Consider the following 27,368-nt stretch of genomic DNA (forward strand, 5'->3'; position numbering starts at 1 on the left):
GTAGCTGGGACAGCTAGGCTACTAGAGCGCAGCCCCGTAGACTCCTGGGAGCTCCAGCCCACGCGGGAGTGCGCAGGCGCAGACGACTGATCCTTGGCCGGGGGTGAGGTTGGTAGGTCCTAGGGGCTCTGAGGAGGCGGGAACCCCGAGCTCGGGCCAAGAGGGCAGACTAGGGAGCGGGTCCCAGTGGGGAGGCCAGGGAGGAAACCGGGAGTCCAAGCTGGGCCTGGTAATTCTGAGGAGGGAACCGGAGCCGAGCCCACGGCAACCAGACACTTGGATCTGTGAGAGCGGGGCCTCGGGCGTGGTCCGTGGGCGTGACCCTGAGGGTGACAATCGAGTTTGACCTGGAGCGAGCTCCGCGCGGGGGCGGATTTTGTCTGTTTTGACCCCAAGGAAGCTCTGCGTTGGGAGTGGGGCCTCAGACAGCCGGCGCTGTGTGTGTGTGTGTGTGTCTGTGTGTGTGTGTCTGTGTGTGTGCGCGCGCGTGTGCACCGAATTGAGGCGGCCGCCTGTGCTCAACCTGCTGCGTTGGGGTGCGTGCTACTCTGTGAGATGTTGCGACCGATTGTGTGTGAAAAGTGGACGGAGTCCTGTTGCTGCCTGGGGTTCCCTACTTGTGTGTCTCATTTTAGACTAGGTGTGAGCGTGTCTGAGGCTGTAGGTGACTATGGAGAAGCGAAAGTGATTTTGAGACTTTGCCTGGAATTATGTAATGTGCTGTCTGAGGTTGTATATGATAGATGGGTACCGTGAGATGGTTTTCAGAAGTAAGTTTGATTGAATGTAACCATGCATGTGTTTGCAACCTACTGTTATTATTTGTGATGTTTTTGTGATTGGGAAACTCTTCAGGACTGCTGTCTAGTTGGGTGTTTAAGATTTGATTATCTGAATCATGGTCATTAAACCTGCCTCCAAAATTGTAACTCAATAGCAATTTAGCAAATAGAGGTATAAGTATTGGAAAGGAAGAGGTAAGATTTCATTTCCTACATGGTAAAATTCATTACAGGGAAACACTACACGAACTAAAACCAATGAGTTGAAATTAACAGTGTTCCATGAATAAGCAAGCAGGAATAAAACAAAAAACTTTTGCCCATAACTAACACTCTCAACACTGATATATGAGTGAGGTTTCCAGCTTCTGGATGAAATCAGTGGCAGAGTCAGTGGCTTCTTCAGGCATTCCAAGATAATAAAAAGTATTTGGTATACTTTTAACGACAAGGCCACCTCTCGTTATAATAATTAAAATAGTTTGCTAATTAAAATATTCACTGTGGCAGTCAGTACTTCAGACTTCATTCAGCATGGTATCATCCTCTCCCTAGGAAGACTGCAGAGTGAAAAGATTAATGTCTTTTCTAGTTCCATACTTGTACTACTAAAAAGTGTTGTTCAATAGTTAATACTTAAATTAGCTGTCAGTAAATTAATAATAAATAAGTGAATTTTCAGTAATTATGCTTATTAAGTAGTATGATACTGGTGAGTCAGTAAAGATTAAGTAGAGGAAATTAAAGTTCAGATATTCTCAAGCATATAGGGATATGTATTATATGATATAGATGGCATTTTATATCCACTGAAAAAATATGGATTATATAATAGGTAGTATTGCTAAACAAGAAAACATTCAAGGAAAAAATCTTCACAAGGTAAGAACACTTTAATAGTCATATGAGCAACTAAGAAAATTATTTTCAATTTAAAATAGCTAATTTACTAAATAAAAAATGATAATATCAACCAACTAGGAAATTAAAACACACACAAAAGGGGCGCCTGGGTGGCTCAGTCGGTTGGGCGTCCGACTTCAGCTCAGGTCACGATCTCACGGTCTGTGAGTTCGAGCCCCGCGTCGGGCTCTGGGCTGATAGCTCAGAGCCTAGAGCCTGCTTCCGATTCTGTGTCTCCCTCTCTCTCTGCCCCTCCCCTGTTCATGCTCTGTCTCTCTCTGTCTCAAAAATAAATAAACGTTAAAAAAAAATTAAAAAAAAACACACACACAAAAAAAATAGACATTATAGGGGCACCTGGGTGGTTCAGTCGGTTAAGCGTCTGACTTCGGCTCAGGTCATGATCTCACAGTCTGTGAGTTTGAGCCCCGCGTCAGGCTCTGTGCTGACAGCTTGGAGCCTGGAGCCTACTTCAGATTCTGTGTCTCCCTCTCTCTCTGACCCTCCCCCTGTTCATGCTCTGTCTCTCTCTGTCTCAAAAGTAAATAAACATTAAAAAATTAGACATTATATAAGAAGATGCCATCACAGAAAAGAAGTAAAAGGAGCTTATTCTCCCATAATAAAAAATATGTAAACAAGAACTACAATATATATCTGATAGGCAGAGATTAAAAATGTTAACTGCATTCATCAGGGTGTGGAGAGGTATTTTCACGTGCTGATAGTAACAGTGTAAATTGGTAGAAAGTCCATGAAGAACTATTTGGAAGTAGATGGTAAAGCTGTCTTCCATAGGAGGTGGAAGGTAGAGCTGCAAAGGGAAAAGCACAATGTTCCCTCTCCAGCTACAACAGACCGCCTAGATCCATTCTAATTCACAAAGAGACTAGGTTTCTGGTGGTGAGGGAGCAAGATTTGTCCTTTTTCCCACTAACCTCCATCGTGGATACATGAGAGTGAGCTGAAGCAGTGAAAAGTGATACAGATTTAACTGAATTTTCTGGGAGATCTAAGTCAAATATGGTTTCACATGGCTCTTTGTATCCTCCCATCTCTGCCTTCTCAGGACTCTTCCCTTTTCCATAAGAAGGGCTCAAAAGAGAAGGTTCATCTCTTGCAAATCTCAAAGCCATGCCTCAGGTGAGATGATGTTTCCTCTCTTTATGAAATAAGTTGTTTTCAGGTTATATGAACATTGCTTCCCAATCCTTAAATTTCCTGGATGTTGGCATTTGCTTCCATGAAACTGGTCTCCAGTAGGGCAAGCAAGTGGCCTAGGCGCAAAATGTAAGGAGTATTCTCAGGGCCTGTGCATCCCTAAATTTTGCACCCTATGTTCCTCACCCGCCCCACCTAGTTGCAGCCCTGTTCCCAGTTTTTCTTATTCCAGCCATATAAATGTAAGCCTTCCCCACATGTACCTTCTAGTTGTAGCCCATGTTTACATATTAACTTGATATATCATTCATCATCTCCTTTCTTAAGCTTCTCACAAAAGTACTGCTTGAAAGATGTATTATTTTGATTTAAAATGGAAATATTACTTTAATGAATCTTATCTAGATACTGATTTGAGATCTAAGTTGTGAGGGGTCAAGGAGCAGACATGGAAAAACCTTGATCATCACTACTGACCTAGGTTTTGCAATGATACAATGGGAGGTAGAGTTGGTAAATGACATTATTAGTTTGTGGTAAGATGTTTTGTGAGGTTTCCAAGATAGAGATTGCTTGCAAGCTTGTACAGAAAACTGAGATTTTGGGTGCCTGTAGGTGGCTCAGTCAGTTAAGCGTTTGACTCTTGATTTCAGCTCAGGTCGTGATCTCATGAACCGTGAGATCATGAGATCAAGCCCCACATTGTATAGAGCCTGCTTGGGATACTTTTTTTCCCTTCCTTCTGCCCCTGCCCGCCCCCTGTTCTCTCTCTCTCTCTCAAAATAAATAAATAAACTTTTTTTTAAACCTGAGGTTTTTGCATTCTCCCTCTCTGATCCTGTCTATTTTATCCAGTTCCTACAAACTGTGGGCTGCCAGTGAAAACCTTTCAAGTATTTCAATGCTGTTACAGATTTATTCTTATTTCTTTAGTTTCTTCTAATTTTTTATATGGGAGTGGAGGAGGATAAAAAGTCCATTCTTGAACTATTCTACTTTGAGGGGCACCTGAATAGCTCAGTCAGTTAAGTGTCTGTTAGTTTCAGCTCAGGTCATGATCTCATGGTTTGGTTTGTGAGATTGAGCCCCAGGCATGGAGCCTGCTTGGGATTCTGTCTCTCCCTCTCTCTCAGCCCCTGCCCAGCTTATGCTCATGCATGCAATGCTCTCCCTCTCAAAAAAAACAAATAAACTTAAAAAAAAAAAAAGTTAATATTCTACTTTGAATCAAAGGGGGTACTTTTTCGTGTTTTCAGGTCTTTCAGAAAATTCCTCTTTATCTACCCATCTTCAAAATACTGGTTTTCCCCAGATGTCAATCAGTTCTCTTCTCTTCACTGTCTCTTTTTCTCTGTGCACAGATCCACATAAAGGTAACACTGATCTAATTCTAGTGACTCTCAAACACTTCTCTCCATCCTAGACCTCTATCCAGAGTGTCAGAACCATATATCCAGTCTCCAAAAGTCATGATCACCTGAATGTCCCATAGACACTTCAAGTACATTTCCAAGGCCTACCTCATTACCTCCTTTGGTCTAGCTTATTTGTTCTTGTGTTTTCTATTTCTTAGTCTCAGCACCTAACCACTTGCCTATGCAGGTAACTCAAGAGCTATGCCTCTTTTTTCTACTCTACAACCAATTTATGACCAATTTTGTTGCAACCCCTTATGTACTAAACAGTTTTCCCCTCTCTAGACAACTAATACCACCTTAATCTAGGAAATCACCAACAATTGTTACTTAATTGTCTTTCCCACCCAACACATCTCAAGCCTTCTCTAGTCTTCAAGGGTATTGCCTCTGAAGTACAAATTTTATCAAATAATATATGTACTGCTTAACATTTCTTCATACTCTGAAAGCAGCAGAACAAGCAAAGTGGGGTATGCATTACAATGGAATGTACAAGACAGTATATTGAAAGGGAGGAAAATACCAACAAATTACATCCAAGAGCAGATGTGGATTGCCATTAATGCTGACTGATGATTTATAAATAAATATAAATATGTTAGGAGTGTGTTCAGTACATTTTTAAGACCCCTAATATGTAGGGGAAAAATCCAGTATTTTTTTAAGTTTTTAAATTTTTATTTAAGTAATCTCTAAACCCAATGTAGGGCTTGAATTCATGACCCTGAGACCCAAGAGTCACACACTCCTCTGATTAGCCAGCCATGTACCCCAGAAAAAATCCAGTATTATTAGATAAACATGCCCACTACCTAACTCCATATACCTTTTTCTTCTTAGAGTTCCAAGACTCTTTCCTAACATACTGTGCCTTTTGCTATTTCCTCAGCTTACTAATTGGTTTTCCTCCCCCTGTGAATTTTTTTAGATTAATTATTAGGTATTTAATGACTTTTAATTTTATTTTGTTATATTTTACTTTGTATAATTGATTTCATTTCATATAAATACAACTGATTTTTCATATTGCAGTTACATATTGATTTTTTTAATTTTATTTTTCATTTTTTTAAATTTATATCCAAATTCGTATATAGTGCATCAATGATTTCAGGAGTAGATTCCTTAGTGCCCCTTACCCATTTAGCCCATCCCTTCTCCCACAACCCCTCCCATAACCCTCAGTTTGTTCTCCATATTTATGAGTCTCATGTTTTGTCCCCCTCCCTGTTTTTATATTATTTTTATTTCCCTTCCCTTATGTTCATCTGTTTTATATCTTAAAGTCCTCATATGAGTGAAATCATATGATATTTGTCTTTCTCTGACTGACTAATTTCACTTGGCATAATACCCTCCAGTACCATCCACGTAGTTGCAAATGGCAAGATTTCATTCATTTGATTGCTGAGTAATGCTCCATTGTATATATATATACCATATCTTCTTTATCCATTCATCCATCAATGGACATTTGGGCTCTTTCCATACTTTGGCTATTGTTGATAGTGCTGCTATAATTTTAATTTTATTTTTATTTTTTTAAATTTACATCCAAATTAGTATATAGTGCAACAATGATTCTCCCCATGAATTTTAAAAGGTGGTACCCTGTATAAGACAAATTCGTTATGAGTACAAAATTTTGATGTCCTCAGTGAAGCTTTGGTATACAAAATAAAATTTTTCTTTACTTTGTAGCATTTTCCCTTGTACATCTTCCTGTCATCACATCTGTAATATCTGTTGGGTGTATGTATTTATATGTATGCCTCTCACTTAGCCTGTAACTTCTCATGAGCAAGGCCAGGCTTTATTCATTTTGATCCACCAAGCAACCAGTCACATTCAAGGTAAATAGTATGATCTTATATATTTTTAGCATGAGATAGTAAGTAAATACAGACTGTATTATCACAGAGAATTTTCTACAATACAAAAGATAAAATAAGAAAACTAGTCTGACCACTGAACGTGGTTTCCAATATCTAGTTCTCACTAGTTCCAATCACTTTAGGATGAACTAGAGTCTGCCCTTGCAGGGATCAGTGTCATTCAAGGATGTGACTGTGGACTTCACCCAGGAGGAGTGGCAGCAGCTGGATCCTGCTCAGAAGACCCTCTACAGGGATGTCATGTTGGAAAATTATTGCCACCTCATCTCTGTTGGTAAGAAAAATTCCTTGAATCTTTCAATCTCATACATCTCCTTTCAAGAATTTTTGAAACATATGGAGCTTTGAATTTCAGAGATCAGAGGTGATGAATCCTTTTTTATTAGGAGCCAGTGTGATTATGTCCACACTTGCCCAGTGCAAGGTATTAACTTTGCTAAGATGTTAATGTGTGCCTTGTCTGTCACCTTAGAGCTATATCTTTCTCTTCCTTCAATAGTTTTGAAGCCCAAGCAGCTTAGACCAAGTCTCATTTTTTATTATCAGGGTTTCACATGACTAAGCCCGATATGATCCGTAAGTTGGAACAAGGAGAAGAACTATGGACAACAGAGAGAATTTTTCCAAGTCAGAGCTACCTTGGTGAGTCTGTACAGATAAAATCCAATGGACTCAGGTAGTTAGCACCTTTGAATGTTTTTAGGGATCTATTTTTTCTAATTGTGGCAAAATACACAGAACTAAAAACTTATTATCTTAGCCATTTTTAAGCATATAGTTCAGTGGCATTAAGTACATTGACATTGTGCAGCTATCACCACCATCCATCTCCAGAACTCTTTTCATCTTGTAGGACTGAAACTCGGTACTCATTAAAAAATAACTCCCCATTACCTCCTCCCCCTAGCTGCTGGCAACCACCTTTCTAATTTCTGTTTCTATGAATTTAACTATTCATAGGTACCTCATATAAGTGGAGTTATGCATGTGGTATTTGTCGTTTTTGTGATTAGCTTTTTTCATTTAACATAATGTCCTCAAGGTCTACCCATGTTGTAGTATATCAGAATCTCCTTCCTTTAAGGCTGAAATATTCCATTGTATATATTATTTTTTGCTTATCCAATGGACACTTGAGTTACTTCTACCTTTTGGCTACTATAAACAATGCTGCTATGCTATGAACATGAGTGTACAAATATCTGAGTCTTTGCTTTCAGCTTTTTTAGTTATAAAAAACAATTTTAAACAAAACATTTTAAATAAAGCATTTTTAAAAAAAAACATTAACAAACAATTAAAAGAAAAGTAGAATTTCTGGAATATACAATAATTCTGTGTTTAACGTTTTGAGGAACTGCCATACTGTTTTCCATAGTGGCTATACCATTTTTACATTCCCAGTAACGATGCACAAGGGTTCCGGTTTCTCCACGTCCTCACCAACACCTGTTATTTTCTGTTTGGGGTTGTTTTTGTTGTTGTTGTTGTTTTAATAGTAGCCATCTTATTAGGGATCTGTTTTTAAAGGCCTGAGATCTTTGACATGCCTATACATGACTGACTTCAGTGTGTCTAAAATCTAAATTTTAGCTGTGAATATCACTCCTCATGTAAGTTCTTTCCTTGTCTGCCTTATGTTTATAGAGACTGCTATTTCTTTGTTTGCCTTATGTTTTTAGAGACTGCTATTTCCTTACCAAGAATCTACTCCATGTTTTGTAAGTATACTGTACATGGAGATCTTAAGTGTGAAGTCCTTTGAGTTCTGACAGAAGCATAAACCCATGTATGTCACACCCAATATAAAGTACATTTCCATTAACCCATTAAGTTCCTTCAGGCCTCTTCCAAGTCAGCCCCTCCCATTAGGACAATCACACTTATGATTTCTACCAGCATAGTTTTGTCTATCCTAGACCTTTTTCATATCTACTTTAACTCAGCTTAATATGTGAGAGATATATACATATTTTTGCGTAAATAAGTAGTTTATTTAATAGTATTCAGTTGTGTGAATATACCAGTTTGTTTATATATCTCCTGTTCATAGATATTCGAAATGTTCCAGTTTGGGGCTGTTATGAATAAAACTACTGTGAACATTCTTGTAAACATCTTTTTGTGGATATGTTTTTATTTCCCCTCAGGAAACATGTAGCAGGTGGTATCACTCATTCATTAGGCAAGTGTATATTTTACTTTTTTAGAAACTGCCAGTTTTTATAAGTTACTGTACCATTTTAAACTTTTACCAAAAATGTATGAGAATTTTGATTGTCCCATATTCTCTTCTGCATTTGATGTTATCAGTATTTGCATTTTGGTCAGACTGAAGGTTATAGTAGTATATCTTTGCAGTTTTAATTTAGATATCCCTTGTGACCATTGATGTTGAGAACTTTTTCAAGTGTTTTTTTTATCTTCTTCAGAGGTACCTATTCAAATGTTTTACCCATTTTTATTGGGTAGTATATTTTTCCCTCAAGTAGTAGGAATTCTTTACATATTCTGGATAGAAGTCTTTTGTTTGATATATGTATGGTGAATATTTCCTCAGGTCTGTTATGTCTTTTAATAAGCACACACTGTTAACTCTGATGAAATCCAGTGTATCATTATTTTCTTTTATACTTACTTCTTTGACCTCTCAAATATTTGAGATCCACTAGGTTGTGATGATAGTTTCTGTCTTTTCTTTTAAAAATGTTATGAATATTTTGCTATTTTTATTAATTCTGTCGCCCATCTCATGTTAAGTTTGGTTTATGATGTGAGGTAAGATTAAGGGTTTTCTTTCATATAGATAACAGTTTCTCCCATCATGTGCTACATTGAATTAAATTGCTCTGGTGATCTTATAAAAAATTGATTGTATTTGTGTCAGCCTATTTTTAGACTGTTCTTTCCTTTGCTATCTTTTAAGTCTTATTGCCAATACTACCTGGTCTTTGATTGTTGGAACTTTCTAATAAGTCTTGAAGTCATAGTAAGTCTTCTAACTTTATTCTTTTAAAAATTCTTTTGGCTATTCTAGGTCATTTTCTTTTTCAAATACATTTTAGAATCAACTTCTTGATTTCTTTAAACAAAGGTAATAGAATTTTTATTGGTGAGAATTAACATCTTAGCAATATTGAGTCTTCCAGTCCATGACTATACTATATTTTTCTATTTTAATTACCTTCTCTACTTCTTGTAAGCAATGTTTTATTATTTTTAGTATAGAGGTCTAATACATATTTCATTATATCTAATCTTTTAATATTTTAATGCCATTGTAAATAGTAGGATATTTGAAATTTCTTTTTCCAGTTTGTTGTTAAAATATGCATCCCCAGTTGATCTTTATATATTGATTTTGCATACTTCTACTTATTGTATTGTATTCTACTTATTAAGTTTTATTGTTGTTGCCATTGTTCTTTGTTTTAGTATATATCTTTCGTTTTTTACACACAAAATATGTCTTCTAGAAAAAAGATATTCCACTTCTACATTTGTATATTTTATTGCTTTCATTTCTTTTTCTTACTCTGTTGTACTGACTAGGATCTACAGTACAATGTTGAATAGAAGTGGTGAGAGTGAGTTTCTTATCAGTTCACTAAATTTATTAGGAAGACACTTAATATTTCATTCTTCATCCTAATATTAACTGTAGGCTTTTCATAAGTGCTCTTTATTAAATTCTGGAAGTTCTTTTCCTCGTTTTTGATAAGTTTAATTATGAATGTTGATTTTAACATGCTTTTTCTGCATCTGTTAAGATGATCATACGATGTTTCTCCTTTAATCTGTTACTATATGTATTACATTAAATAATTTAAATATTAAACAAAATTAAATTTGGATTCTTGGGATGAACCCCAGTTGGACAAGATGTATTATCCTTCTTCTAGATAACTAAAATTGGTTTGTTAATTTTTTAGTAAGTTTTTATGCATGATTTTACCAAGGATAGTGGTCTGTAGTTTTCTTGTAATGTCCTTGAAAAAATCAGAATTGTGTCAGCAATATCAAAAAGACAAGGGGTGTTCCCTCTTCATCTATTTTCTTATAGAATTTTTGTTATGCTGGTATTACTGCTTCCTTAAATGTTTGATGAAAATCATTATTAAGCCATTTGGGCCTGCATTTTTATAATTCAAGACTTCTGCTTCCAGCCCTGAGCAAGTAACAGAGTCTGGAATTACACTCCTACAGGAAACAACAAGAAAACTGGACAAAACTATTTTCAGATATTGAACAACAGGCAGCACAGGCCTGGATTCCTGAGAGAAGAGAAACAAATGAGATGAGCCCTGCCTCATTCCAGGCTTTCATCTGAAGGCAACTTCCAGACTGCAGTACAGAGAGAGGAATCCAAAAAGAACCTGACAATTTTACTGACTTGAGGGGACTGACATGGGCATTCAAGGAGATTGAGGTTGCTAAAATTTCCAGGACATACTTCCCAAAAGAAGTGAGCTATGCAGAAAAAGAGTTCCCCAAATATGGAAAAGGTTCTCTTTGAGTCTTTGGCTGAATATAAGTCTGCACGTGTATAGGTGAAACCCTATGAGACTAAACAAAGACGTGTTCTAAGGAAAATACAATTACCATAGTGTTGTAAGATGAACAATTGCCATAGCCTACTGCACCAAGAATCATTTTATTTTCCTCTAGCCAGAATGGAGAGAACTTGTTGATACATAGGACTTTAGATAGAAACATAGAAAGGCCACCCCTTGATAAATGGGGTTATATTAGGCATAGGTTAAAGATTTTGCAAGATTTGCCATAAAAGTGCTTAAACAAAAGCATCAAAAGGATTAAACCAATCCAAAAATAATTGCTATGTGTCTCTTGGGTCCTCTAGGATGGAGATGCTGAGATAGAGTTAGGAATGTAAAAATTTCCTAGAGGTACATCTATGGAAGATAAAGGAGAAGAAAGTAAGATTAAATATAGGAAACCATTAGATCATGATATGGATCTGGCACCTATGGAAGGAAAGGGGGAGAGGCTAACAGGATTGGACAGGGAGAACCTCAGATCATTGTGCAGACTTGACAAAGTGTCAACCAACCTAGCTGGTCTGAAGCAAAGAGACCTAGGTCTCTAGAGACCTAGAGACCTAGCTGGTCTCCTATCCATCTGAGGAGTCTGCCACGGAGAGAAATAGGCAGCCTCTAGTACCGCCTCAGTGTTCAGTCTTTGGATGGGCACCTCCTGGGGAAACTGTGGTTTGATTCATCATATGAAGAGCATCCTGAAGATGCTAACAATTGCAGGCTGTCAGGTAACTACTTCTTGCACATCAATGGCAAGTTCTTTTCTGAAGGGAGATCCTAGTGCTACAACTCTATGGCTGCCTCAGAATGCCATTTAAAGAGCAATACTTCATGAAAATATAACCATATCTCAAACTCAGCAACATTAAATTGATAATGCCTGATGTCCAATCAAACATTATTAAATATATGAAGAAGTAGGAAAATAGGACCTATAGACAAGGCGGGGGGGAATCAGTCAATAGAAAACAACAACAAGTAAATAAAATCAGGGGTGGTGGAATTTGCAGACAAGGATGCTAAAATAGCCATTATAAATGACCTCAATATCATCAAGGATGTAAAGCGGAAATGAACATAAGGCAAGAGAGCAAACATAGAAATAACAAACAAATGCAATACCTAAAAATGACTATTTAATATCTGAAGTGAAAAGGAAGACCCAGCTATGTGATATGTATTTTAAAAATTAAATAAAAAGACACAGGAAGGTATAACATAAAAAGATGAAAAAGTATATATCATATTGTCTGTGGTTGCTCCATTTGAGGATGAGATCAACACCCCACCCCACTCACCTAAAATTTGACTTCATGTCAGGATTGAAATCTGACATAATTTAATGAGGCTTTCTGGGAAGAACAGGGAAGGTTCCCAGACTGGTCCTAAAATGGCTTGAGAGTGCAAGGGGGAGTGTCTGGCTTTTGTGTTTATTGTGGTTGGGGAGTAGGTCGTGAGGATTCTACATGTGGGCTAGTGATTGCATAGTTTAAACTTCCTGCCAGCACCAACAGAAAGAACATGCAAGCTCTCCTATTGGCTTGCCCAGGTGTGGAACAAGAGGAGAAAAAAGAGTGGGTCTAGGAAGTTGTCAGCAGTAAGACTTCAAAAATAGAATGAGACCCTGTTACATATGCAAACACAAAGCATAACAAAACGGGAGTGGCTATACATCCAAGTATATTTCAGAACACAGAATATTATGGTGATAAAGAGAGACACTTCATCAGAAGTCATAACAATCCTAATAGAGCTTCAAAATACATCAGTGTTTCTCAGCTTTTTATCATTATCACTCCCTAAGGAGTCTTTTTAGACTCTTTTTCTAATTGCCCCCATTAAATTTTAATAACATACTCTATGTTCTGTTGCTGTTTGAAGGGCCACAAACTATTATAATATTTAAGAAACTTTTTTTCATTTCCCCAGAATAATTTTGCTCCCTTAGGAGAAACCCCCATTGAGAATGCATGAAATACATGAAACAAAAGTGACAGAACTGAAAAGAGCATTATAATTATAGCTTGAGATATAAACACCTCTTCTCTCTCAGTAATCGAGAGAACAAAGAAAACAATAAAGCTATGGAATGCTTGAAAACACTATCAATCATTTGTATCTAGTTCATCATTTTTTTAATGTTTTATTTATTTTTGAGACAGAGACAGAGTGTGAGTGGGGGAGGGGCAGAAAGAGAGGGAGACACAGAATCCAAAGCAGGCTCCAGGCTATGAGCTGTCAGCACAGAGCCGGATGTGGGGCTTGAACTCACAAACTGAGAGATCATGACCTGAGCCGAAGTTAGACGCCAACCAACTAAGCCACCCAGGCGCCCCATTCTTATTTTATTTTTTTTTAATGTTTATTTTTGAGAGAGAGACAGAGCATGAGCAGGGGTGGGGCAGAGAGAGAGGAAGACACAGTATCTGAAGGAGCTCCAGGCTCTGAGCTATCAGTACAGAGCCCGACATGGGGCTCAAACTCAACGAACAGTGAGATCATGACCTGAGCTGAAGTTGGATGCTTAACTGACTTAGCCACCTAGGTGCTCCTCTAGTTCATCTTTATAGAATATTTTACATGGAATAGTCACCAAGATAGACCCTATATTCTGGGTTATAAAATGAGTATCAATGAATTGAAAAAAAACGGAATCATAATATGGATTCTGACCACAACAGAATTACATTTGTGTATTGAAAAAGACAGATTTGAATTAAGCAGGCCCACTTACACATGGATTTTTAAAATAAATACAGTTCTGTACTGTAAATATATTTTCCTTATGGTTTTCTTAGTAACATTTTCTTTTTTCTAGCTTACTTTATTGTAAGAATACAGTACATAATATATGTGACATACAAAATATGTGCTGACTGTTAATGTTATTAGGCTTCAGGTCAATAGTAGGCTATTGGCAGTTAAGTTTTTGGGAAGTCAGATGTTATTTATGGATTTTCATCTGTGTGAGGCACCAACCCCACATTGTTCAAGGGTCAACTATAATTCATTAATATAATGTGTGTCAATTATACTTCAATTAAAAAACACCGTATTTCTAAATTTCCCAAATATTAGAAAATTAATCACTACATTTCCAAATAACCCATGAATCAGAGAAGAAATCCTAAAGTAAATTGGAAAATGTTTTGAACTGAATGATAGTTCAAGCAAAATATCAAAATTTATGGGATGTATCTAAAGCAGCATTAACATTTTTTTTATCCTTTTTAAAAAATGTTTATTTATTTTTGAGAGAGAGAGAAAGAAAAGGTGAGGGACAGAGAGAAAGGGAGACAGAGGATCCCAAGTGGGCTCTGTGCCAACAGCAGAGAGCCCAACGTGGGGCTTGAACTCACAAATGGTGAGGTCATGATCTGAGCTGAGATCAAGAGTCAGACATTCAACCAACTGAGCCACCCAGGTGCCCCCTTTATTATTATTATTATTTTTTTTTATCCATTTACATCCAGGATCTAAGATGCCACCCTAAGTAGCTAAAAAAAGAAAAAAATTAAACTCAAAAGTTAGTAAAAGGAGGGGTGCCTGGCTAGCTCATTTGGAAGAGCTTGTGAGTCTTGATCTCAGGGTCACGAGTTCAAGCCCCATGTTAGGTGTAGAGATTACTTAAATAAATAAACTTAAAAAAAAAAAAGCTAGTAAAATGGAAAAAATGAAGACCAAAGCAAAAATCAATGAATTACATAACAGAAGTAGAATAGAGAAAATGAGTGAAGACAAAAGCTGATTCATTAAAATAATTGATAAAACTAATAAACCATAGCTATATGTACTAATAAAAAATAGAAGACACAGTCACTAATTAAAAATTACAGAGGCTGTGGGGCACCTGGGTGGCTCAGTTGGTTAAGCATCTGATTTCAGTTCAGGTCATGATCTCATGTCACAAGTTCGAGCCCCGCGTTGGGCTCTGTGCTGACAGCTCAGAGCCTGGAGCCTGCTTTGGATTCTGTGTCTTCCTTTCTCCCTGCCCGTCCCCTGCTCATGCTCTGTCTCTCTCTCTCAAAAATAAACAAACAAACAAAAAAATTACAGAAGCTGCACCACTACAGATCCTACAGACATTAAAAGGACAATTAGAGAGTCTACAATTTTATGTCAATAAATAGGAGAGAACACTTCCCAACTCATTTTATAAGGCCAACATTATTTACAACCAAAGGCACTATAAGAATAAAAAACTAAACACCAACATCCTCCATGAAGCTAGAAAAAAATCTATAATAAAATATTATATATATAATAAATATTATAAAACAGAATCTAGCAATATTTTAAAAGGATAAAACCTTAGGACTAAAAAGAGCTTATCCCAGGAAAGCAAAGATGATTTGGTATTTAAAAATCAATCTATGTAATTCACCATATAAAAGTGAAAAGGGGTCTAAAACCAAGGATCTAAGCTGCCACTTAATGTAACTAGAAAAAAAAAAAATTTAAGGAGCATCAGTAGACATGGGAAAATCATTAAATTCAGTTACTATTATGAAGCCTTAGACCAGATTAGCAACCAAAGGGAATTTCCTCAGCTTCATAAAGGGTATCTTTGAAAATCTTATAGCCAGTATCACATGTAGTGTAGAAAGCCTGAATGCTTTTCTTCTAAGATCAAAACCAGAAAAGATGCCCACTATCACTGCTTCTATTAAACATTGTGTTAGACACAATCAGTACAATAAGGCAAGAAAAAGAAGCCAAAAGGCTACCAATTAGAACAATTTTTTAAAAAAAGAGGGAACTATCTTCATTTGTACATGACATGCTTGTGTACATAATAAATCATAAGGAATCTAAAACGAACTGTTAGAACTAGTAAGTGAATTTAGCACATTCACTGAGTTCTTGTTTTAGAGCAAATTTGAAGAAATTTTGGCCAACATTTCTATGATTATTTTTCTGCTCTGTTCTTGATTATATTTTAAATAATTTTAACCTATCCTCTGTAGAGTTTATTAAGGAGTTAAAACGATTTTATGATTTGGGTTATTTCTGTTAATCAGACTTTCACTTTACTGATTCTTCATTCTCTATGTTCTATGCTGTTAAACCCATCCAATGAATTTTGTATTTAAGATATGAGGTTTTTAAAGTTTGCATATCCTTATCTCTCCTGAACTCTCCATCTCTTCACCCATATTTCTATCTTTTCTTGTAGATTTTGTAAACATATTTATCATGGTTATTTTAAATTCCTTACCTTGTAATTTCAACATAGGGGACATATATCAGTGTGATTCTATTAACTGGTTTTTATCTTCTCTTCATCACATTTCCTGTTTCTTCTCAGGAAAACCTTGTAGATAATATGTTGTCAAGATACTGGATTCTTTTTCTGCCTCTGAAGATTGTTGAGATTTCACTTGGAAGGCAGTTAAGTTACTGGTGGCTCATGTTGATTCCTTTTTAAGATTGCTTTTAAGTTTTTTAGATGATTTCTATTTCAGTTTCAATTTTGCCTTTAGCTTTATGCTGTTTCTCTTAGTGCTGGGATGCAGCCTTTGCTCTTATACATGGTCATTCTGGGTTTTCAGTATAAAGACCAAAGGCTCCTCTCACCAGATTCCTCGGACTTGGCACAGGACCAGAATTAAAAACTGGTTTTCCAGGGGTTCCTGGGTGACTCAGTCAGTTGAGCATCCGACTTTGGCTCAGGTCACAATCTCATGGTTCGTGGGTTTGAGACCCACTTCGGGCTCAGAGCCCGGAGTGTGCTTCAGATTCTGTGTCTCCCTCTCTCTCTCTGTTCCTCCCCCACTCCTGCTCTGTCTCTGAAAATAAATAAATTTTTTAAAAATGTTAAAAAAAAACAACCCTTTTTTCCCAAAGGTAAATAGCTGCTGAAATCTGTAATCAGTTCTTTCAGTGTTCCAGCTTTCTTTTCCCTTTGTGCTTCTTGCAGTCTTGCCCTGAAGATGCAGTTAACCAAGGTTTTGAGGAGGGGTTTATACTATCTTTGGGGTTCTCCTTCTATGACTTCTCCATTCTCAGAATGACTTCTCCATTCTCAGATTTTGTCCTCAATTTATAGCCACTCTAGTGACTCCGAACTTGATCTCAGATTTTTCTGCACAGGATGACTCCTACTTTCCCCCAGAAATCTATCCCCTGGGTGCTGCATAAACTACCAGGGCCCACAATGGAATATCTGGATAAATGTAGATCTTATGAAGTGTGGTTTCTTCCTTTTCAAATGTTATATCCACTTAAGTTTTTGCCTCCTTTTGATCACTCGTTAGAGGTGCTTTCCAAAACAAATTGGTCTTTTACAGTTGGTCCACAGTTTATCATACCAGCTGGAAGGTTGTTTTGATACAAACTTCTTTGCCATTACCAGAATCTGGATGTCTAGTTGAGCAGTTTCTCAAGCTTTTTAGTTTTGGGACTTGTTAATATTTTTAAATTATTAAGGATTAAAAGAATTTTGTGCATATGTGTGTGTGTACCCTATTAGAAATTAAATATTTTTCACCACTCATTTACTAATTCATTTTAATACAATATAAAAATAATAAACTCATTCCATGTTGACATAAAATCATATTTTTACAAAAAATAACTATTTCCCAAAAGAAAAAAAATACTGACAAAAGTGGAATTGTTACATAATTAAAATTTATTTAATATCTTGCTTAATAAACAGCTGATTTTCACATCTGATTCTGCATTCCATTTGTTGCAAAATGTTGTTTGATTTTGAAAATATGAAGAAAACCTTCCTTCATGCATTATATGTAGTTTGAAAGAAAATATTTAAAAAGCCTTCTTAGATTGTCATGGATATTCTTCATTAATACCACACCCAAATGTAACAATTGGTAGTTCCTAAACAATTAGTTGCAATACAGAATCTGAAACCATAGCAATGTACTTTTGTAGACTGTTATGTAAAATCCGATGGTCTATTTAAAAAAAATTTTTTTAACGTTTATTTATTATTGAGAGACAGAGAGAGACAGAGCATGAGCAGGGGAGGGGCAGAGAGAGAGGGAGCCACAGAATCCGAAGCAGGCTCCAGGCCCCAAGCTGTCAGCACAGAGCCCAATGTGGGGCTCGAACTCACAAACCAAGAGATCGTGACCTGAGGAAAAGTCAGACACTCAACCGACTGAGCCACCCAGGTTCCCCCCAGTGGTCTATTTAAATGGATATTTTACCCAGGCATTTTTTGATAATATTATGTATTAGTCATTTGGAAAGTAACAGTTCACTAACAGAACATTTTCCAAATTTTGACATATTCTCATATACAATATTACTTGAAAAAACCCATAACCCACATGTGTTAATATCATCACCAACGTCATCAGAAAAGTCTGTTGGGAAGCTGACAAGCTCACAGTAGCAAATAATGCTTTCCAACATAACACCCTTTACTTGAAAGCTTGGATTTTATCATTGGTAACAAATATTGGCACATGTTTTCCCTTGAATTGATAGGCTCACATTGTTCAAGAAAATGTCTACCAGATACCCACATCTGAATAATAGTTTTACTGAAGTAAAAATGCTATTCCACAAAAAGATAGATACCCTGTTTTTTGAAAGTTTGTGTTATGCCACTTTGTTTTTACTAGAGACCTCCATTCGTACCTGTTTTCACTAACCAAAAGAAATCCAAAGATGATTTTTGCTTTTACAAAAAAAGGTGAAATGCAAAACCAGCTTTCAGTGCTTGTTTTGCAGTGAACTAGCTATAAAGGCACTGCTAAGCTCCTTCCCAGGAATTGCACTCAGCTTCACAGCATCAAGCTACCATAGCTTTGAACTATGGTCTGTGAGCATCTTTGCTTTATCTCAATTTATTTTACACATCCATTAACAAGATGTGTCAGAAAAGCCAAAGACAGGTTATTTTTCAGATCTGGGAACACTTAAGAGTTTTCCCATATAAGTTAATGGTAACTGCTTCTTCACTTTATGCCATCTCAACTTATGAAATATTTCACAGGAACATTTTTTTTGGATACAGTGGGATGGCAGGGGTAGGCCCCTGTTTTCAGTTCTCAGCTCAAATAATTACACCGTCACTTTTCCTTACAAAATATATTATAATTTGATATGCAACAGAAGTGCCTTATGCATACTTCTTTAACTATCACACAGAATATTGAAAATATGTGTACTCGAGGGTGGAGATCTAATAAAAGTGATTTTTTCTCCTGCTCTATTAAGAACAGTCTTACATGAAACTTTTTCCCTATGAATTAGAAATGTAGTTGTTACTATTATAGATTGGTGCCAGTGTTATGTTGATGTGCCTGCATTTTACCCACTGTATCAATCATTTTTTTATCTTCTATATTTTATGATATTTTGAAACTTTGGAGGGCCTTGCTGGCTGGGGAGAGATTGCCCCTCCTAGAGCTGGCTGATTTCGTAGGGATGGTAAACCACCTGTTGGTGAGCCTACATTTTATATAAAAACCAACCAATCCCAAGTCCATCCCCTCAACCATGTGCTTTATCTAACTCTCACACACCGAGCCAACATTTCCTGTGTCCTAAATCACCTAGGACTAGATACCATACAACTACGGACGCATAGCCTCCAACACTACTCTAAAAAGCTAATCCTAAACTGTTTCTCCTACCCTGCCTTGCCTTTCCCATGCAAGCAGGTCCCACAAAAGGCTCTGGCATAGGCTTTCCCCTCTCTCCTTTCTGTGTCCTGACCAAGCCTGCTGCCCCTCTATGTGGCCCTACAAGGCATGGTGTGCCCTCTCCTCTAAGGAAATGTAATGAAAATCTCCTTTCAATGAGATTAGCCTATGTCATCACTCAGCCACCTTCATAAATTAAAATTCCATAAGTACAAATGAGACACCCACCTTTAAAAGACAAGGTTGTTGTTATTAACAAAAAGAGTTTTGATTTTGTGGACTACCTTCCCAAATTCTCCTGCATAAGGATCTCACGTACTAAGATCCATGTCACACTTCGGGAACTGCTGGTTTAGGCCTTTCTGCTTGTTTTTCATGTCTTTAACATTTTAGTCCTCTTTCTTTTGTTTAGTCTTCTATTTATAGGCATTCTTAAATCTCTCCACAAAAAGAGAAATCATTGTCTAATATTTATCTTCCTCTTAGTTTTCATATTCTTTCCTTTCTTTCCCTGTGCAATGTCTTAACTGTTTCTTGTGCTCAGGCTCATATCCTATTCTCACCATGACACCTGCCATCAAATTTCAAAATCAATATGCTTTGGACCTAGGTGATAGTTTAGTATCACTTCTTTTCAATAAATTTCTTTCCAATAAGTCTCTGTATTCCATATCATAGCGCTCAGATTCCTGATACCTACCCACCTTGATTTGGGTGAAAAACACTAACTCATTCTTAACATGTTTCCCAGGTGCCTTTTCACATCTTCATTGCTTTTCTTCCCCCTTATTGCCTGGGAAAATAAATATTTGTTGATAAATGGATTTTATTTCACTGGTCTCTTGTTGTTATCCTTTAAGGATCTTTCTTCATCCTCAGTTCTTGCCTTTGTAAAAGTCCTATCAGCTATAATAATCTGATCCATTCTCAAGTTGTGATTTTCTTGTTTTATGTGAATGGCTTTCAAATACATATTTTCAGCCCACTTCTGCCACCTGAACTCTAGTATCTATTTTCATCTGCCTATAGCAATACAACAACAGTTATCTCATCCTTTTGGTTATTGATATAGCATAAATAATAGTCCTTATGTTTACCTTATCCTTACTTATTTCTATATCCTTTTTTCCCCATAGTCAGTCTCTTGTAGTATCAGGTTGATTCCATCACCTCTGCTACACTTGATCTCTCCACAATTTGTGTTATTTCACTTTGTGAAATATCTTTACATCCTCTCATATCCTCATTTGCTACTGACCTCTTCCAAAATGAGAGCATATTATTTCAGTAACTTCTGTAATTACTATTTGGATTTGCCATCATTTTTACCTACTTCTTTCAGTTTATATTGTCAATATGCCAAAAAGAAATTACTTATTATATGAAATTTAAATCCCTTCTTTTTCAAGGGCTGATAGAAGAATATCCCATCTGATCATTCCAAATTTATTTCTCTCTGTGACTGAGAACTCTTGCTCATCTCTCTTTGTTCTAGTCTCCCAGATATACTCCATACAATTGATTTCATTCCTCACAACTGGACTTTTCATTATATGACAGCTGCTATATACCCATATAGATACTTGCAGTTATCCAACTACAAAGTTAGAGGGTACAGTAGAACACACAAGACCACCTTACTTCTGACACCAACTATAAGTTTGGGGGTCCCCAAGACTACTGCTAATATAAACAGTATGCTATAAGGACTCACAGACCTTACTAAAAGCCATAGTACTCACAGTTATGGTTTATCACAGAGGAAAAAAGTATAGATTAGAATCATCCAGACATAAAGGGCAGAATTCAGGAAAGTACCAAACATGAAGCTTCTGGTAAACCTCTCTCTATGGAGTCACAGACAGCATTACCTTGCTGGTGTGACAATATGTACAGAATATTGCCAACCAGGGAAGCTTCACCTGAGCCCATTGTCCAGAGTTCATACTGGGGCTCCATCACATAGGCATGATTAACAATACATGTAGCCCATCTCAGTTTTCAGCCCCTTAAGAAGTCGAGCTAATACTGTGTGACCTAAAACCCCCACCCTAAATCACAATGTTGGTGTGGCTCAAAGACCTCACCCTAAATTACATTGTTACTTTCTGGCTGGCCAAAGCTTCCCAGGCAAACAAATACATATTCCAAGGGCTTAGAGATTACTTCCCAGAAGCCAAAGGCAAATGTCAGATGTCTCTTTGGGCAAAGTTATATTCTTTACTATATCATTCAGTTAAAAGATCAAGTTTCACTTCCTCCATGAGATGTTCCTTGACTACTCCAGACCATGTCAATTCCTTTTTTGCTGCATTCATATTCTACTTATGTATGTAAACTGTAAACAGATGCATCCTCTGGTATGATCAAACTTCTTTCCCCATCTGATTAACAATTCCCTCAAATAAGTTTCTCTCTTTTACTTTTCCTTACTGTAGCTTGTAACAGAGGCTAGCTATTCAATAGTTACCTGACTCTTTGATACCATGCAAGAAAAACATCTTTCTCGTCCATTCAGAAATCATTTAATGATTAAGTTCTTTTAAATATACATGCCAAGATCACATCCCTTTATCTCAGATAACCATGTGTTAATGTATACTCAGAAATTAGTCAATAAAATATTGACTTCCAAGTTCATAAGTTTTAGTCGGCAAGGCAATATTATCAAATGGAGCATTTTACATATAATATTCATATTAAAATAGCAGGTTGTTAAAAGATTTCTTTAAATTTTTTTAATGTTTATTTATTTTTGAGAGAGAAAGAGACAGAGCATGAGTGGGTGAGGGACAGAGAGGGAGACACAGAGTATGAATCAGGCTCCAGGCTCTGAGCTGTTGCCACAGAGCCCGATGCAGGGCTTGAACTCACGAGCTGTGAGATCATGACCTGAGCGGAAGTCGGACACTTAACTGAGCCACCAAGGTGCCCCTAAGAGATTTCTTTAAATGGATGGTCCACACTATAATTATAATCTAATTTCAGACAAATTAGACATTAAAGGATAGAAATAATATATGAAGGTTTTTGGATAAATTGGATAGTAGCATGTCCCTGAAGGTGGTTGAGGTTCTCAGGAAGATGATATAACTCCAGTTACTAATACAGATTAGTTTCAGTGTGTTCTAGAATTACACATGAATGGAATTGTATAATATATACTCTTTCGCATAAAGCTTTCACTCTGAAAAATGTTTGAGATTCATCTGTTTTGTCATTGTGTATCACTAGGTGTTTTTCCTTTTTTATTGCTGAATAGTATTCCATTTTATACATACATGATACAATATTACCATTTACCTTTTGATGGATACTTGGGCAGTTACCAGTTAAGGGCTATTTGTAAATAAGATGCAAGTCACGGGTAAAATGAATCCATATTTAAAATTACCCTACTAGACGTGGGTGGTAGTAAGGTAACAATAATAAGATATAGCCAAAATTTTATAAGAAAAATGATAGTGAGGGTAAGTCAGCATTATAAGCATACAGTTGAAGAATCCAGTCATTCGTATCCCCCATAGGGAGTAGTGGAGTTAAGGTATGTTACTGCATTGGGAGGAAAACTTGAACTCATCCTTCCTGAAAACTGAAAAAATAATTCAGCAAATGAAAGGAGGAAAAGTTAGAATTGATGGTCAGGAGAATTTAGTATAATAAACATTCTGGCAGCAGCAGTCAGCATACAATGGTGATTATATTCACATTTCAAGTATGCTTTGTCCTCTGGTTTATTTTACAATTCCTAATGGAAATACATTTCCCAAAGTCTTCCCGTTCAAGAGAAAATAAGTTGTGTGGAGAGTTAGGGCCTAGTGTTCCTCTCAACACTAGGAAATAAGTGCTTGAGAAAAGTCATTTGCAAGAGAGGAAGAAACAAATGGAAGTATTTTATAATACTTATTTAGGCATAAGGGAATAAATATTTAGGCTTTCATCTCTAACTGAACATTTTTCTTGATCACTGGTTAGTACCCTTGATAAGCTCACACCATTATTTGTGAATCTGCCCATTTCAAGAACAGTGTCATTTTCATCATCCTTTGTCTTCTGTTTACTTATCCTTGTGTTTATTATACCTGCTTAATGCAGGTATTGTATTTATAATATGCCAAAAATTTGAGTGTTCTTTTTATTTTATTTTGAGAGAAAGGAATGTTGGGGGGGCGGGCAGGGGAAGGGCAGAGAGAAAGAATCCCAAGCAGGCTCTCCACTGCCAGTGTGCACAACTCACAACTGTGAGATCACCACCTGAGCCAAAATCAAGAGTCTGACACCTAACCGACTAAGCCACCCAGGTGCCCCATGAGTGTTCTTTTCTTACGCCAATTTTTCCACATTTTAACAGTATGGCAGGATTTGGTTTATGTCATATAAATTTTCCCTATCAAGAGGTAATTTATTTTGGCCTTTCTGTAGACCACAATAGTGAGGCATACAGTCACTCAATAGGTTGTTTGTATATACTTTCAATCCATAACATTTATGTGAAGACTTACAGTGTTGTTAATTGTATTCTTTTCTAGAAGAAGATGGGAAAGCTGAAGATGTTTTAGTGAAGTTCAAAGAATACCAAGACAGGCATTCTAGATCAGTCATATTCAACCACAAAAGACTAATTAAGGAAAGAAGTAATATTTTTGGGAAAACACTTACTATAGGCAAGAACCATATTATTTCAAAAACAGCACTATGTGAATATAAGCCTGATGGAAAGGTTTTTAAAAATATTTCAGAATTAGTCAGTAGAAATATAAGCCCTGGAAGAGAGAAGTTTGGTGAGAGTAATGGATGGGAGAAATCACTCCTCAATTCTAAGAATGAGAAAATTCATACTACAGTGAATCTCTATAAACAAACAGAAAGGAGTGTGAGTGGTAAACAAGAGCTTATTCAACATCAGAAGGATCAAACTCCAGAGCAATCATTAGATCATAATGAATGTGAAAAATCCTTCCTTATGAAAGGAATGTTATTTACACATACTAGGGCTCACAGAGGAGAAAAATCCCTTGAATACAATAAAGATGGAATAGCCCTAATTGAAAAGTCAAATCTCAGTGTCCATTCACAAACCCTTATTGAGAAGAAACCCCATACATACAGCAAATATGGGAAGTTCCTCTGCAGGAAGTCCATTTTTATCATGCATCAGAGATCTCAAACAGAAGAGAAACCCTTTCAGTGTCCTTACTGTGGGAACAGCTTTAGAAGGAAGTCATATCTCATTGAACATCAACGAATTCACACAGGTGAGAAACCTTATGTTTGCAATCAATGTGGAAAAGCCTTCCGTCAAAAAACAGCCCTCACTCTTCATGAGAAAACACATATAGAGGGGAAACCCTATATCTGTATGGATTGTGGGAAGTCCTTCCGCCAGAAGGCAACTCTCACTAGACATCACAAAACACATACAGGGGAGAAAGCCTATGAATGTACTCAGTGTGGAAGTGCTTTTAGAAAGAAGTCATACCTCATTGATCATCAGAGAACTCACACAGGAGAGAAACCCTATCAATGTAATGAATGTGGGAAGGCATTTATCCAGAAGACAACCCTCACTGTACATCAGAGAACTCACACAGGAGAGAAACCCTATATTTGCAATGAATGTGGGAAGTCCTTCTGCCAAAAGACAACCCTCACTCTCCATCAAAGAATTCATACCGGGGAAAAACCCTATATTTGTAATGAATGTGGGAAGTCCTTCCGCCAGAAGGCAATCCTCACTGTTCATCAGAGGATACATACAGGAGAGAAATCCAATGGATGTCCTCAGTGTGGGAAAGCCTTTAGTAGGAAATCAAACCTCATTCGCCACCAGAAAACTCACACAGGAGAGAAACCATATGAATGTAAAGAATGTGGGAAGTTCTTCAGTTGTAAGTCAAACCTCATTGTACATCAGAAAACTCACAAGGTAGAAACCATGGGAATTCAGTAAAGGATACGACTTTTTTGTCAAACCTTAAAGTAATAGTAAACTTTAAATAAAATAGTACATGGTGTTGCTTGCAAGTATACTGGTATATAACAGTTTAAGGTACTATACCACATATTTGCCTATTGTTTGTGAGCCTATAAAACACAAAAAGAATGACTAATGACAAAAGTCATTGAAAATACAACCCTAAATTTTTTATTATTAGATTCACCAGGCATAAACTTCCTCTGTCAAGTTTCTACGAACATTTAAAATTGCTTATTTTCAATTTCAGTACATATATTCTTGTGACCCAGTAATAAACAGTTCTGCCAGTGGTCCATGGACCACACTGTGATCAGAAGTGTTTTAAAAGAAAGGAAGTGTGAACTGTATTTCTCATTGCAAATATGAAGTAAAAATTAGTTGTTACTTCCTCAAAATTTACCAGTTATGACTTCTAACATTATAAATTAGGTTTTGCATATTATGAACCTTTATATAAATTGGATTATACATCATGTATTCTCTTTATATAAATTGGGTTATACATCATATATTCTGTATATGGCTTGTTTCATTCCTCATTATGTCTCTAAAACTCATCATTAGTGCATGTGGCAGAAGTTCATTTATTTCCATTCTATATAGAATTCCATCATATGATTAAATCACAGTTTATCCAACTACTGCTGTGGACTTTTTCATTGTTTACAGCTTAGGATCATAATAAATAGTGCTTCTGTGAACATATTTGTCTTTTGGTGTACATATAGTCATTTCTCATGTGTATATAGTAGAGATGGAATTGCTGGGTCCTAGAGCATATGTATGTTTGGTCAGCTTTGGTAGATCCTACCAAACAACTCAGAATTTTCACAGCATGAGTTAATTCTCTCTGAAGGAAAACAACTGTGAATGTTAGCAATATGGTGGTGGTTCCAACCAGAGAATTCATGCTAGAGGGAAACTACAAATGTGGAAACTGAGAATCCAAATATAATGCATGTACAAAGACTTTTAGCCACAGCCTAAAATAATAATATCAAACAAATGTAATAAATGTGAGATTGCCTCTAGCCACAGTAATGCCATATTTGAAATCAAAAATCATACTAAGGCAAGGAAGGCTCCTAGCATACTTTCTTGCATTAGAGAGTTTTAACTGGAGAAAACCCCTATGAGTACAGTAAAGGGGACAGGAGATAGCTTTTACCTATGTCCTGTATCTTGTTGGATATATAAAAATCATGAATATGGAAAAGCTTATAGCCATAGTTCAAATCATACACAACACCATGGAATTCACATTGAATGAGAACTCTTTAAATGAAATGGTCATAAGAATGACTTTCGTCATAGCTCACTCCTTATATAACATCAAAGAATTTATACTAAAGAAAGGGATATTAAAAAGGGACAGGATGAGGCTTGGAACTCTAACTCTGGGAAAAACTGCTTCCATGAAGAAGTCTAACCAAACTGAGATCGTAATGCTAGAAAGTCTATATGTAGGCACCTGGTCAATAGCTCCAGCTAACCTCCCAGCCATCATCCAGTAACATATGTCAACTATATGAATAAGCCATCTGGGACATCTAATCAAGTCTTCAGATGACTGTAGCCTCTGCTAACACCCAACTGGAACCACCAGAAAGACCCTAAGCAAGAATTGCTCAGCTAAATCCTTTTCAGATTCCTGCCCCACAAAATGGTTACATTTTAAAAATTAAACTTGATTAAAAGAAAAAAAATCTACCATTTGCAACTACATGGATGGAACTGGAGGGTATTATGCTAAGCGAAAGTAGAGAAAGATAAATATATGACTTCATTCATATGAGGACTTTAAGATACAAAACATGAACATAAGGGAAGGGAAGCAAAAATAATATAAAAACAGGGAGGGGGACAAAACATTAAAGACTCTTAAATATGGAGGACAAACAGAGGGTTACTGGAGGGGTTGTGGGAGGGGGGATGGGCTAAATGGGTAAGGGGTATTAAGGAATCTACTCCTGAAATCATTGTTGCACTATGTGCTAACTAACTTGGATGTAAATTAAAAAAATAAATTAAATTTAAAAAAAATCTAGGAGTATC

General features: G+C 36.6%; 1 protein-coding gene across 11 annotated transcripts; it reads left to right on the forward strand.

The window, feature by feature from the left end:
* Positions 1–26,018, forward strand: ZNF382 (zinc finger protein 382). 11 transcript variants are annotated; one of them, XM_019423095.2, is made up of 5 exons: positions 1–108; positions 2,755–2,828; positions 6,282–6,433; positions 6,706–6,801; positions 23,866–26,018. In XM_019423095.2, the coding sequence occupies exons 3-5, from the start codon at positions 6,400–6,402 to the stop codon at positions 25,284–25,286; spliced, it is 1,551 nt and encodes a 516-aa protein (XP_019278640.2). In that variant the 5' UTR covers positions 1–108; positions 2,755–2,828; positions 6,282–6,399; the 3' UTR covers positions 25,287–26,018. The 11 variants fall into 11 exon arrangements, with proteins under 11 accessions (XP_019278640.2, XP_019278633.2, XP_019278637.2 ...); XM_019423088.2 differs by having other exon boundaries at positions 6,307–6,433; XM_019423092.2 differs by having other exon boundaries at positions 6,349–6,433.
* Positions 26,019–27,368: the final 1,350 nt, after the last annotated feature.

This window comes from Panthera pardus, unplaced genomic scaffold, assembly GCF_024362965.1.
Source record: "Panthera pardus isolate Hobbes unplaced genomic scaffold, ASM2436296v1 HiC_scaffold_18, whole genome shotgun sequence".
NCBI classification, from domain to species: Eukaryota; Metazoa; Chordata; class Mammalia; order Carnivora; family Felidae; genus Panthera; species Panthera pardus.